The 13,958-nt window shown below is 36.5% G+C and overlaps 1 protein-coding gene across 1 annotated transcript; it reads right to left on the bottom strand.

Annotated features, from left to right (window-relative positions):
- Window positions 1-4,749: 4,749 nt before the first annotated feature.
- Window positions 4,750-13,899, bottom strand: LOC136817344 (vacuolar fusion protein CCZ1 homolog). Its single transcript, XM_067073688.1, has 2 exons — window positions 13,776-13,899; window positions 4,750-6,986 (listed from the first exon to the last, which is right to left on the bottom strand). Exon 2 carries the CDS (start codon window positions 6,961-6,963, stop codon window positions 5,542-5,544), a length of 1,422 nt encoding a protein of 473 aa, XP_066929789.1. The 5' UTR covers window positions 6,964-6,986; window positions 13,776-13,899; the 3' UTR covers window positions 4,750-5,541.
- Window positions 13,900-13,958: the final 59 nt, after the last annotated feature.

Genomic DNA, 13,958 nt, shown 5'->3' with positions numbered 1-13,958 from the left:
GCGGGTACATAAAAACTAATTCTTTGAGCCGAATCAAAGTTCCGACTTAAAAATTCGAAATTTCCATGAACCCAAAGAAAACAACAAAACGAAGTCTAAGCATATAAATAAGCATAAATTAGGGAGATTTTACTAAGCATACTGAGCCTCGACCTGATTTCCCGTATGCTTATAAAAGAAAAGAGTGTATCAACCAAAAAGTGACCGACCTGAAACCTTCCCCATTTAATTCTATTACTAGTGAAAATTTCTTAGGACTTTCGCCTACAAGGAAATGAAGAAGATGGTTGAAGGCTTTGAGATTTTGTTCGGATTAAGATGTCAGTAAAAAGGTACGGAATCGTGAATATCTGTCTCATTGTGTCCAAGAAATTCGGATGAGCTCAACTTTCCAGCATTTTCGGCAGGAAAAGTATGTTTATTGAAAATTGGGCTCTGTTATATTTTAGGCATTGCCATTTTGAATCACTGTGCGAAATTTCATAAACAAATATAAATTACAGCTCGAGAAATTCAAGAGATACCGTTTTCCCGTCGATCCTCGGCTGTTCCGGTGATTTTTAGAAAGATCCGGCTTCAAAAATCAGTTTTATTGACAATTGAATCATGCTTGATGGTGGCATGGATTTATTATAGAGATTCTGGAAAGACATCGAACGAAACAGCGGAGAGCGAAGTATTGTCTTTATTCCATTGTTTCAGAAAACAATCTATGTACAATCATGGTCGTAATATTTGAGAACAAAGGGAAATCCACCGGGAAGTTTTGAAACCACAATCGATGCACTAAAGTAGGTTGGAAGAGTTTTAACATGAGACCTAAGACTTAGGATCTGAGGATCCAAAAGTTCAAAAATGGTCCAATAAGGCTCATAATATAGCCTGGAGGTCTATAAACCCGAGCCAAATTGAAATATCCGATTAAATTTGAGAGATGGCCCAAAATCGACTTTCTCGCCCGAACTCCAAATTTCGAAAAACGAGGAAATAGGCTTAAAGTCTGTCTCGAAATAATTTGCAGCTGGAGAAAAAGATGACTGTAACTTTTGATAGAATTCGAATCAAGTTGCGGTTTTGTGCTCGTTAAAAAGATATTCGTGAGTGGAATATTATCAAGTAAAAAAATTGAGAAAAAAAAAGAAAAAGAAAATGAAAAATGAAGAAGAAAAAAATCAACTTCTTGTAGAAATGTGGTATAATTATCATTTTCACAGGAGTGACTCTTCAATCTTAGATCATCATCACTGTGAAAAAATTTTTCAAAAATATTCATTTAATCAAAAGATATCAAACAAAGTTTATTGCTGGTTGATCGACAAAAGGCAGGTTTTTTCGTTTTTTTTTGTCGTTTTTTACTACTTTATAGAGTCAACCAGCAATAAATTTTGTTTGATATCTTTTGATTGAATGAATATTTTTGAAAATTTTTTTGACAGTGATGATGATCTAAGATTGAAGAATCACTCCTGTGAAAATGATAATTATACCACATTTCTACAAGAAGTTGATTTTTTTCTTCTTCATTTTTCATTTTCATTTTCTTTTTTTTTCTTAATTTTTTTACTTGATAATATTCCACTCACGAATATCTTTTTAACGAGCACAAAACCGCAACTTGATTCGAATTCTATCAAAAGTTACAGTCATTTTTTTCTCCAGCTGCAAATTATTTCGAGACAGGCTTTAATTCTCGATACATTTCGACCATGATTGTACAGGTTTTGCCCGCAAAGGACAACTGTCATGGCGGCTCGAGGGACTCTGATTTTGGAAAATGATTAATAATACTCTTATTTCTAAAAAGTTATCTAACCTTTTCTTTTTGTAGTTTCGATGGCCAAAAGTTTGAAAATAAATGCTACTAGAATACAAAGCGAATATATTTATGAAATCTGGTGTGAGAAAAACATCACCAGACGAGTGAAAACAATCGGCTGGGAATATCTTTCTAATATATTTCTTCAAGAAGAGCTGAGATATATTAGACGTGAGTCTCATAGCTCCACTGTGGTATGAAAATCTTTTGGTGGTGCGGTGGATTTTTTGAGGTTGAAGTTTAAAAATTTCTGGTGTCAATATTCAATTTCTTATACATAGCATGTTTTTACATCTTTCTTGTAATTTAAAACGTCATAAAACGACATAAGTAAATAACTATTTGAGTTTGAATCTCGGAGGAGAACTTAAAGTCTAATTTGGGAATTGGATAACTATATTTAGATGAGAAATGCAATTAAAGTGCGGGTCAGTCTGGGGTTTTTATAAGACACAAATACTTTGAATTTTACAGAACAGCAAGAAAAGCATTTACTTGCTCACCTCAAAATTCATTTAAACAAAAGACTTAGATTTGGCAAAAATAAATGTAATGTAAAATATAGAAACACTATTACCTCTACAATATTCATTTATCAAAGGTCCCAAAGGTCCCGAGGTCCCGAGATGAGAATATACCAAATACAACCCAAAATATACATATACCCCCTTGGTCCCAAAGGTCCCGAGATGAGAATATACCAAATACACCCCAAAATATACATATACCCCCTTGGTTTCCAAAGGTCCTGAGGTCCCGAGATGAGAATATACGAATAAATACACTCCAAAATATACATATACCCCCTTGGTTCCAAAGGTCCCGAGATGAGAATATACCAAATACACCCCAAAATATACATATACCCCCTTGGTTTCCAAAGGTCCTGAGGTCCCGAGATGAGAATATACGAATAAATACACTCCAAAATATACATATACCCCCTTGGTCCCAAAGGTCCCGAGATGAGAATATACCAAATACACCCCAAAATATACATATACCCCCTTGGTTTCCAAAGGTCCTGAGGCCCCGAGATGAGAATATACCAATAAATACACTCCAAAATATACATATACCCCCTTGGTCCCAAAGGTCCCGAGGTCCCGATATAAGAATATACCAAATATAACCCAAAATATACATATACCCCCTTGGTCCCAAAGGTCCTGAGATGAGAATATACCGAATACACACCAAAATATACACATACCCCCTTGGTCCCAAAGGTCCCAAGGTCTCAAGATGAGAATATACCAAGTACACCCAAAAATATGCATATACCCCCTTGGCTCCAAAGGTCCCGAGATGTGAATATACCAAATACAACCCAAAATATACATATACCCCCTTGGTCCCAAAGGTCCTGAGGTCCCGAGATGAGAATATACCAATTACACCCAAAAATATGCATATACCCCCTTGGCTCCAAAGGTCCCGAGATGTGAATAAACCAAATACAACCCAAAATATACATATACCCCCTTGGTCCCAAAGGTCCTGAGGTCCCGAGATGAGAATATACCAATTACACCCAAAAATATGCATATACCCCCTTGGCTCCAAAGGTCCCGAGGTCCCGAGATGAGAATATACCAAATACACCCAAAAATATGCATATACCCCCTTGGCTCCAAAGGTCTCGAGGTCCCGAGATGTGAATATACCAAATACAACCCAAAATATACATATACCCCCTTGGTCCCAAAGGTCCTGAGGTCCCGAGATGAGAATATACCAAATACACTCCAAAATATACATATACCCCCTTGGTCCCAAAGGTCCCGAGGTCCCGAGATGAGAATATACCAAATACACCCAAAAATATGCATATACCCCCTTGGCTCCAAAGGTCCCGAGGTCCCGAGATGTGAATATACCAAATACAACCCAAAATATACATATACCCCCTTGGTCCCAAAGGTCCTGAGGTCCCGAGATGAGAATATACCAAATACACCCAAAAATATGCATATACCCCCTTGGCTCCAAAGGTCTCGAGGTCCCGAGATGTGAATATACCAAATACAACCCAAAATATACATATACCCCCTTGGTCCCAAAGGTCCCGAGATGAGAATATACCAAATACACTCCAAAATATACATATATCCCCTTGGTCCCAAAGGTCCCGAGGTCCCGAGATGTGAATATACCAAATACACTCCAAAATATACATATACCCCTTGGTCCCAAAGGTCCCGAGGTCCCGAGATGAGAATATACCAAATACACCCAAAAATATGCATATACCCCCTTGGCTCCAAAGGTCCCGAGGTCCCGAGATGTGAATATACCAAATACAACCCAAAATATACATATACCCCCTTGGTCCTGAGGTCCCGAGATGAGAATATACCAAATACACTCCAAAATATACATATACCCCCTTGGTCCCAAAGGTCCCGAGATGAGAATATACCAAATACACCCAAAAATATGCATATACCCCCTTGGCTCCAAAGGTCTCGAGGTCCCGAGATGTGAATATACCAAATACAACCCAAAATATACATATACCCCCTTGGTCCCAAAGGTCCTGAGGTCCCGAGATGAGAATATACCAAATACACTCCAAAATATACATATACCCCCTTGGTCCCGAGATGAGAATATACCAAATACACCCAAAAATATGCATATACCCCCTTGGCTCCAAAGGTCCCGAGGTCCCGAGATGAGAATATACCAAATACACTCCAAAATATACATATACCCCCTTGGTCCCAAAGGTCCCGAGGTCCCGAGATGAGAATATACCAAATACACCCCAAAATATACATATATCCCCTTGGTCCCAAAGGTCCCGAGGTCCCGAGATGAGAATATACCAAATACATCCCCAAAATATACATATACCCCATTGGTCCCAAAGGTCCCGAGGTCCCGTTACTTGTACTTTGAAAGAAATAATTATTGAAGAAAGAAAATAATAATCTAGAAACAGGTGTTATTCTTTGTCAAAACAAGTTCATTACACAATTTAAAAAAATTAAAATCTACTCATTATTTCCACAGTAATGATTCCAAAAATAATTTACCTAATAAAATATTTTATCCAAATTAAATTGGGTCAGTTTGATTTGCTGTCCCTTTGTCTAAAGAAGAATTTTTTGCTTTCAAACTTTATTTTGAAATGTATTTATACGATCTTATCTTTAAAAAAATTTTTTGCCAAGATTAATATTATGCTTTCCAAGACGGGTGAAAACTGATTTGTATTGAACCTCTAGATTCAAACGGAAGCAATATGAAAGATCACTTACCTAATGAAATGGGTGAAAGTAAAAGCTGGAAATAAACCAGAGAGAAGCTTTTCCGACGTTCAACGAATTTCTCAAAGGCTTTCAGAGCAGTATTACTTTTTATATGAGAAAGAAAACTACGATAAGAAACTGAAACGTTTACAAGCATGGGCACAAGCAAAATAATTGTTATCAAAAAGATAAGTCACAAAATTCTGCAAAAAAGAAAGCTGTCCTTTCTCCCAATCAGAACTAAAGTAACAAGTAAAGTATCAGGCTGAAAGTTATTCAAAAAAAATCAATAGTTATTTGTAATAAGTGAAGAGAAGAAAAATCCTGATAATCTTACGTTCTATCTTCAATTTTCTTTCAAACTATTCGTTTTTTTTGTAAAAAAATGAAGATGCTAAATTTAAAACATACTAAAATAAAAAAATCAACCTAAAATTTGTAATTGTATTTTCAATTTTTATTTTCCTTTTACTCCAAAAAGAGAATATTCCCAAAGCCCGTATTCATCAATCGTTGTAATTCCTCGCAAATTTCTACAATAGTCCAGTTTTTCTGATTAAAAACGACAAAAAATTGTCGGAATCCCGACCGTTTACCGACAACCCAGCAATCGTTCATCATTTTGGTAGCAATTTCACAAGAGGTGTTTTTGGATAACTCGATATCTTTATGAATATCGATCAAAAGTTTCATGATTTCCGGAGACACTCCGTTCGAATTCTGGTTGGATAGTTTCGTTTTGTGAATGGATGTTCGGATGGCTAGATTCATGGAGTTGAAATAAACAAAACGATATTGGTTGTTCGTTTGTAAAATACGTTTCGAATGTTGTTCAGATATGATGTTCGATAAATTCCCTAGTTGCGGCCCAACGAAATTATGGATGCGAGTACAATAATCTGCGTTTGCTGATTGGCTATCCATAAGGAAACACATGACTGAATTATGCGCTTTGTAGATCACCAGATAAAGTTCTGTCACTTTTCCGTTCAGTTGTACGAAAATACGAGGAGCAAGTCTGGTGTAAGGACTCGATGAAACCAAATCTCTGGGAGCCGTTAAGAATTTTCCCGGGTTGAGAAAGTTCGGGTTGTAGTTGGTGGATGGCGATGTTCTTGCTGTCGATACAGGTGAACTACGCGTCAAGCCTTGCTCCATTTCATTTGAAGCAGGGAATAATCGAGATTTGAGATATTTGTATAGGATCTTCATGTCGTCCAGTTGAAGGGTTGTCCATACAACATTTTCGTTATGTAAGAAACAGACGTGGTGTATGCCCGAGAAAGTGTTCTCAACAAGGTTAACAAAACATTGAACACGTAAAAAATCCACTTTCTCTAAGGGTAAATAATCGATTCCTTTGAAAACATCTAAAATATCCATTTGTCGAATGTTGATGGTCTGTAAGTATCGATAGTAAAACAATTTGAACTGTTCTTTCAGCGCTTCTACACCATGCTTGTCAACGAAAGCTTCGAAAGGACCATTAAACAAAACAAACATGTCATAAGTCTGCTTGAGAATAGCTTTCCCTAAATTGTCTTGCACGTTATCTGGGTGATATTCCAATACTTTTTTCTCCCTGCTCACTTTCTCTGAACAAGGAATAGCCAGTGTCATAACCATCCAAAAACTACTCTCAGGGTTCATGAAATATTGTTTGGTTTTCAATGTGATCAGACATTCACATGGGTGGGAAGGATCGAAACCGTTGACGAATTGAGCAATAGCTTGACATAAACCAACAGCATTGATCTGTTTACCTAATGGAACTTCAGTCGGTGTATAAAACATGACTTTCTCTTCTTCTGTCCCTTCTCGTTGTCCATACTCGATATTGTAGATGAAGAAATTGACCAGGCCAGCTGGCAACTCATCTGCTGAAGACATTGTAGACCTTTTACAGATACATCCTGAAAATAGATAGAAAGCTTGACTTATGACTTGACTTCGTATACATACAAAAAATCCCTAAGTATACCAAAATTTATCTCAATATCATAGACAAGTGGAAACAGGTAAAAACTGTGAACTTTTTGGTTGTCTTTAAATTAGTTTGCGATTTTGAGCTTTTTGAAAAAATATGAGAGAAAATTAGAGAGAAAAAATCTCGGATGCCTCTGAATAAACTTTGAAAGTTTGATAAAACAAAAAATTGGTTGAGCTTGAAGGTTCCTTATTTAGGAGCTTACATTAGAGTAGAACTCATAAAAATGAGAAGTCCCCCTAAGGAATAAGCTGGATAGTTAATAATAATAATGCAAAATTATGTATGTATCAGGGAAAAAGAAAACTGTAAAAGAAAATAATATCTTTTCACGAACAACCCCCACGAGATGCAAAAAGCTTCAGTCTCCTATTATTTGTCTTTTTTCCTGTTCAGACCAATGAAGCCTGAAATATCTTATTTCATGCCTCATATGACCTCAGAATGTCTTTGTAAGAAAAAGAGCAATAAAATTCTAATCAAGTTGATAGGATTGCGCTTCATTTTATATCTAATAAAATTGTCTGGTACTACTGGTTATTAGTCAAGTTGATAGAGTGATAGCTTTTTGGTCATTTCTGCCATTTTTCAGATCGAAATTATAAAACAGACGTCAGTGGGCTATGCCATTCTTCCTAATTGAATTTTAGGAAAGAAGAAACCGAGAGGAGAATTAGGGTCAGGGAGCTACCCCCTGTGTGAGATCATATCCTAAAACTTGTAGTAATGGGTTAGTAAATTCAGTCTTAAATTATTTTTTTGAGTGAAGAATAAACAAAGAAATTGACGCCGATTCGAGAATCAGAGAGAGCTTATTGCCAAAATATGAATATAAGGCCCACACAGGAAAAATTTGTTGATTCCTAGGCTATGGAAATGTATATTTCCAGATCTGGAAATCTAGATATTTCCCTATCCAATCCCTAACTAGGGAAGGTGCAACAGCTCCCTAGTTATGGAAATGAAATTTCCCAATCTTATGACTACCTAGGGATGTCAAATTTCCATATTATTGAAAAGTGCTTTTCTTGAGCGAACCCCAATAAAACCCCATAGGGTTACCCATTTTCACGAATTAAATCCTGATTTATAGAAAGCTGGTAAAATAATTAAATGTATTAGATCATTCTGTGAGCATTGGTTTGATAGCTCTTATTAGTTCTGACATGTATTTGCGCTACTTTGAGAATCCCGGCACTTTTGTCACAACAGTGGAGCTGCACTAGAGAGCCAACTTAATGACCTCAAACCCGTCTCACCGATCCACTGAGCCCTTGCGACACAAGTCCATTGCGAACGAATGAGGCCGCCCTGGCGGGACGCCTAACCTTTAGCGTTGTTTACACACTGATCGTATACACCCTTATAATAGTTTGCTTTAAATACGACTCGAACACTTTTGAGTGAAAAATCACTTGTGGTTTTTTCTCACGCGTGCGTAATACAACTTAGGGATAATCAATTTTCATGAACCTAAAAAAGATTTCCCAAACTTAGGCTCTAATTTCTGACAGTTTAAAATTTTTGATTGAATTGTCTTATTTAAAGGTTTGAAAAATAAGTTCTGATTTAATTAATTGTTTAAAGGATACACTCAAATTAAATTTTTTGGGAAATCGAATTTCCCAATCTGGGACTTTATTTCCCTAATTCAAGAAATAAAATTTCCCGATCCAGAGAAAGAATAGAATAAAGCAAGCAAGGTCACAATTCGTGATATTTCCTTTCCCTAGCTTGTAGAATATAATCATTTCCAAAACTCGTGATCTCTCTTTTCCCGACACATCCATAATCAGTTTAGAAAAACTTGGGATTTTTAATTTCCCGATGCAATTCTGAATGGGCAACCTAGAATGTTAAAAATATTAGTTTTCCACATGTGGAAATCCGTTTTCACTAACACATTGGTAATACACTTCCAGCATGGGAAAATAGATTTCCCTAGTTTCCTTACTTACCCGAACTTAAAATTCTAGACTAATGTGATCGAATAAAAAACCACATCTGAAAATGAACAATCCCTAGGCTAGGGAATCAATAATTTTTTCCTGTGCCAAATGACAGTATTTAGCTTAATCAGTAAAAATAAGCGTTCTAAGTCAATGATAAGTTATGTCATGCATAATTATATTAATTTCATTATTAAATTTGAGATTACACGGCCAGCAGCATGAAACGTCTGAATTCCCAAAAACAAACAGAATCAATAGACTGTAAAATGAAAGGTTTTTGGATAAAAATGTGGTGATATAAAGAAAAACAATTAGAAGAAATAGTCAGCCCCAGCCTTGCCATTGAAATTCCTACCACCCCCCATAGATTTATAAAGCCTGAAGGGCTAGATGTTGGGCTCTAAGCTCTTCCAAGCAAAAAAAAGTGAATATCGGAAAAAATATTTTTGCTATTGTTTTCGAAAAACTATGAAGCTTCTGATTGGTCAATCGCTGAAATTTTATTGTAATTTTACGTGACTTAGGCTGGAAAAAAATGTTGGTTTGCCATCACCCGACCCAGCCCGACCCTAGATTTTGGAGGTGGGTCGGTCGGTCGGAATTTTTTTTTATTTTGGCAATTTATGAAATTTTTGGAAGGGTTAACAGTTTGTTTACATTCAGGTAATTTTGAATAAAAAACAGAAGTGCTAGCAGGAAATTTACAATTCTTTCGCTTGAGACAAACAAGATACGAGTTTTGATTTTTTATTGTTTGAAGTCTTTAAAGGAAACAAAATCTTCTTTAAAATAGCAATATAATTTTTTGGGTCGGCAGGTTTCAAAGATAGGGTCGGTCGGGTGACGGCAAACCAACAATTTTTTAAGTCCAGCCTTAGGTAGGATTTCCTACCTACACGGCACACTTTTCAGCAAAATCTTTACATCTAGCCCTTCGGGCTTTATAAATCCATGACCCCCCCAAACATATCAGTTCCCCCAAATATTTGGCTGTATTTCAGCTTCCAGTTTTAGTTTGCAATTTTTTGCGCATAGGTGAGCGCTGTGACAATGCATCAAGTGCAGTGGTGGCTAACATGCATAGCCCTCAAATAGACCTTTTCGCCTTTCTATCCGCCCTATTGAATTGTATGCAAAAATTATGGTGGCTGAATTGTATGCAAAAATTATGGTGGCTGAATTGCCGTGGTGAAATTACCTTAGAAAGTATGCAAAACATATGCAAAAAAAAAAAGTATTAATTTAAAACGTACATGCATAATTGGCATTACTGTATATTAAAGTGTAATCTTGTAGAAGAAAGATTAAATTTGCTTCTCTTGAAAACTAAAAATAATTATATTTGCTCATCTCTTAGAACAAGCACTTCAAAAATCCATAACATTAGACATAAAATCAAACTGACAGTTACATCAATATGCCTTCTTACCTGTCTTTAAAAATATAAGTAAAAGTAATCACGGAAAAGGACGCAAAAAAAAAAAGACATAAACGTGTGAGAACAGAGTAATCTAACCTGAATAAATGCAATGGAAATTCCAGAGAACTTCATAATTCCCCAAACAACATTACATTACAACAAATGTAAATACACAGAGAGTACAAGCATATTTCAAACTCCCATCACATAAATTTTACAATTATGTCAGAGTAGACTACGCTCGCCACCGAAGAGGTTTATTTGGAAAGGGTAATTAGTCAGCCCAGGTGACTCTTCAAATCGGTTCGACGATTTTTTTCCCGCTGGTCGTCGTCGTTAAGACTTTAAGTTTTAATTCTGATTTTGGATTATTTTCGGGAAACAGGATTTCGGAATTACTCAGCGCGCGAAAATAATCAATAGTTAATAAAAGATACTTTTGCATTGTAAATAAAGAAAGAGAACTAATTATAGAGAAAGTGAGTATTAAAGAAATTACTTTTCTTTGAATAATGTTAAGTTGTATACTACTTGTAGAAATTCTTCTATTTGGGTCTTTTATTTTATTGTCATGACAAGACACACGTCGAGTGTTTTTTATAATTTGGAGTCTCTGATATAAACTAGACAGGTTCGAGCTGTGAGTCCAATTTAGGACTCACATTTTTAACAGTTGAACAAGCGCAGGACTCACTCACTAAATAAAAATGAGTAAACGACTGGACCACAAAAAATCGCGCTTTTTTCTGAGGCAGTTTGCAGGCTGCATCATTTGAAAATTTCAGACGTGTGGTCAATCACACTCCTAAAATCTTAATTTTAGTAATTTAGGCGTGTGATAAGGAGTGCTATGCACAACTTTCAGTTGTGAAACTTACTTTATGGGGTGTGATTGATCGCACTCCTCAGACATTTTAGGTGTGTGTGGAGGTGTGCGCGTGCTATCGCACGCCTCAAATGATGCAGCCTGAGTTTGAAAAGAGAAACTAAAACAATCTTTCATTGGCTAATTCTCATCAACTGTCATTTTGAGGAGCGAAATTGAAATTCAATACAGCAATGGTATTAATTTGTTTCACCGACTTCTGCTTTGGACGGATCCCACTATGCACCACTACTTTTTCGTCTGAACGTTTCAGCAAATAGATACGCTCTTTCAAGCTTTTCTGATTTTAACAAAGCTAGATCTCTTATTTGTACTTCTAAGCCTTCTAAGCCTTTTGGGCTGACTTTCCAGAGCAGCTGGTTTATTATATTTTATTGTTCGCTTCATTTTTAAAGATTCGCCGGGTTGGAAAAGTATGAATTTCTTTGTGGCTGAGTTTTAAACGAATCGTCAAGTTGAAACGAACGATAAATGTATCAAGGTCTGTTTTATTTACCCCCTGGTGACTTAACAAAAAACTCGATGTTACAATCCAATTATTGAAAGTTTGTCTCGGTCTTTTTATAATGAGCGAGACATACGTTCTCTGATTACGCAATTTTCATATTGACATTTTCGAGGCATTTTGATGTAACTGACTGAAAAATCACCAACGAAGGTAGAAAATGATCCTTATTCGGCTGACGAATTATTCTCCTGGGAATAGAGCGGCCAAATGATCAAATCAAAACATTGATAATGTGTGACGTCATAATTGCTGCTTTCAGTTTGCGTGTTTTGAAAGTTTGATGTGTGCACTCCGTCTTCGTGGAATTTCTTAATGGCATGAAAACAGAATATGCTATGTCTTTAAGAACAAATTTCTAAAAGGCTTTTGTTGTTCTGTATATATTTATTTTTGGATTAAGAAATTCCATCTTTTATTGTTCAAACAGTTTGTCACACTAGCGTCCCGCCAAAATGTGTATCAAAGATTAGATGCGTAAGCGCTATATTGTTTACTTGACTCTCAAGCAAAAAAATGCGGCGCAAAACTTCTAAAGGGGTTCATAAAAAATAACCTGGTGCTTTTTAATGAAATTAACATTATCAAAAACTTTGAGAAATTGCCTAAAATTTGAGCCATAGATGAAATAATTTGAGCCAAGCCAACCTTGAAAATTAATTTGAAGATCAACTTCCCAAGAAAAAGATCTACGGGGGAGGCGGAACCCACCTAGCGCACCACCAGATAGGCTGTTTCCCAGAAATTTTGCCAGACCTCAAATAATGACCCATTTACATATGCGGAATTACTTTTACTTTAGCGTATAAACCAGGCCTTAAAAATCAAAGCACTGTCTCGGGAAATGAATGACAAATTTTGGTTGGTTGATTTTGGCTGCTGCACGTTTTATTTTGTTTCAAACTTTCAAGTTTTGATTTTACAGTGTAGACCTAAAGCTCTAAAACAGCATCTAATAACATGAAAACCAGAATATGATTCTTCAATGGGAATCAAAACTACAAAGTGCACTTACAAACATCAATTTGTCAGATCTAACAAAGTTATAACCGCACTGTCATCATTGACAATAAAACAAACGATTTTCTGTCAAGAGCCTTGTAAACATTCCAACAACTTCCATCGAAATGATCTATCACAGCTCAGGCTACCATTTTTAGCGCGGTCCGAGGATTGAGCTGAGAACGCTCCGCGAACTCCTGCGCGGGTGAAAAACTTCAATCTGTCAATCATTTTCTCAAGCGAAGAGTACGCGAAGCGATTCTAGCTTTACGATAGTGCCGCGGGTCATCAATGGATAGTATTCAATTATCATTATCCCTTTATTTTCATTCCAAGAACTTTTGCAAAAAAAAAGGAAAAATAGAAAAGTTGTATTTTTTACTGCTCTATTCACATACTGAATTTGAAAGATCTTTTATGTGGCGTTTTTTTGCAAACTTCAAAAAACTGATTTTTATCCCGCCTTTGCGGGACTTTGGCTTAAGTGCTTGAGTGCAGCATAGGGTACAAAGTCCAAACATGCGATTCCCGTAATTTTTGTGTGAAGAGTTAGGTCTATACTGTTTTAAGAACTTGATTCAGGTAACTCTCATCCTTGTTGTGCAAATACATCCTGTAGATGACTGAACGACCCTACTGGTGCACCCTACAGTCGGGTGTTGTTGTCACGTCGGGTGTTCAAAGTTGGAAATTTAAACATCCAACAGTTGGGTGCACTTTGTTGGGTGCTACATCGTGGACGCTTTTAACAGCACCCGACATGTAACAAAGTTAGGAATTTTAGCACCTGACTGTCGAGTGCGCTATTGTCGGGTGTTTCGCAAATTTAACCATTTAGAGCTGCGAGCAGAGCTTTGCTTTGCTGATGATGGCTATGCAAGTTTCTCTCCACACTAGGCTGATGGTCTGAGAAACTCCCAGAACCCAGGGGGTAAAAAGAAACCACTCACCTGCATAACACAATCAGCTAATAGGACATATGTGACAATAAACTGTTTTCGATGGTTTGAGTTGAAAAAAGTACAACTTTTTTCCCAAAAAAATCTGAAAAAATGGTACGTCGAGGAAACCCGAAAGTTTACCGAATTCAAGTACAAAATTCCCCGATAATTTGTAAAGTATAATTCAAGGAC

Source organism: Clytia hemisphaerica, unplaced genomic scaffold (genome assembly GCF_902728285.1).
Source record: "Clytia hemisphaerica strain Z4C2 unplaced genomic scaffold, Clytia hemisphaerica genome assembly, whole genome shotgun sequence".
Lineage (NCBI taxonomy): Eukaryota > Metazoa > Cnidaria > Hydrozoa > Leptothecata > Clytiidae > Clytia > Clytia hemisphaerica.
Note: the sequence above shows the minus strand (reverse complement) of the source record. Positions and strands in the feature narration are given on the sequence as shown.

Coding starts and splice junctions, on each gene's coding strand:
- LOC136817344 (XM_067073688.1), bottom strand. CDS start 6,963: ATGTCTTCAGCAGATGAGTTGCCAGCTGGCCTGGTCAATTTCTTCATC.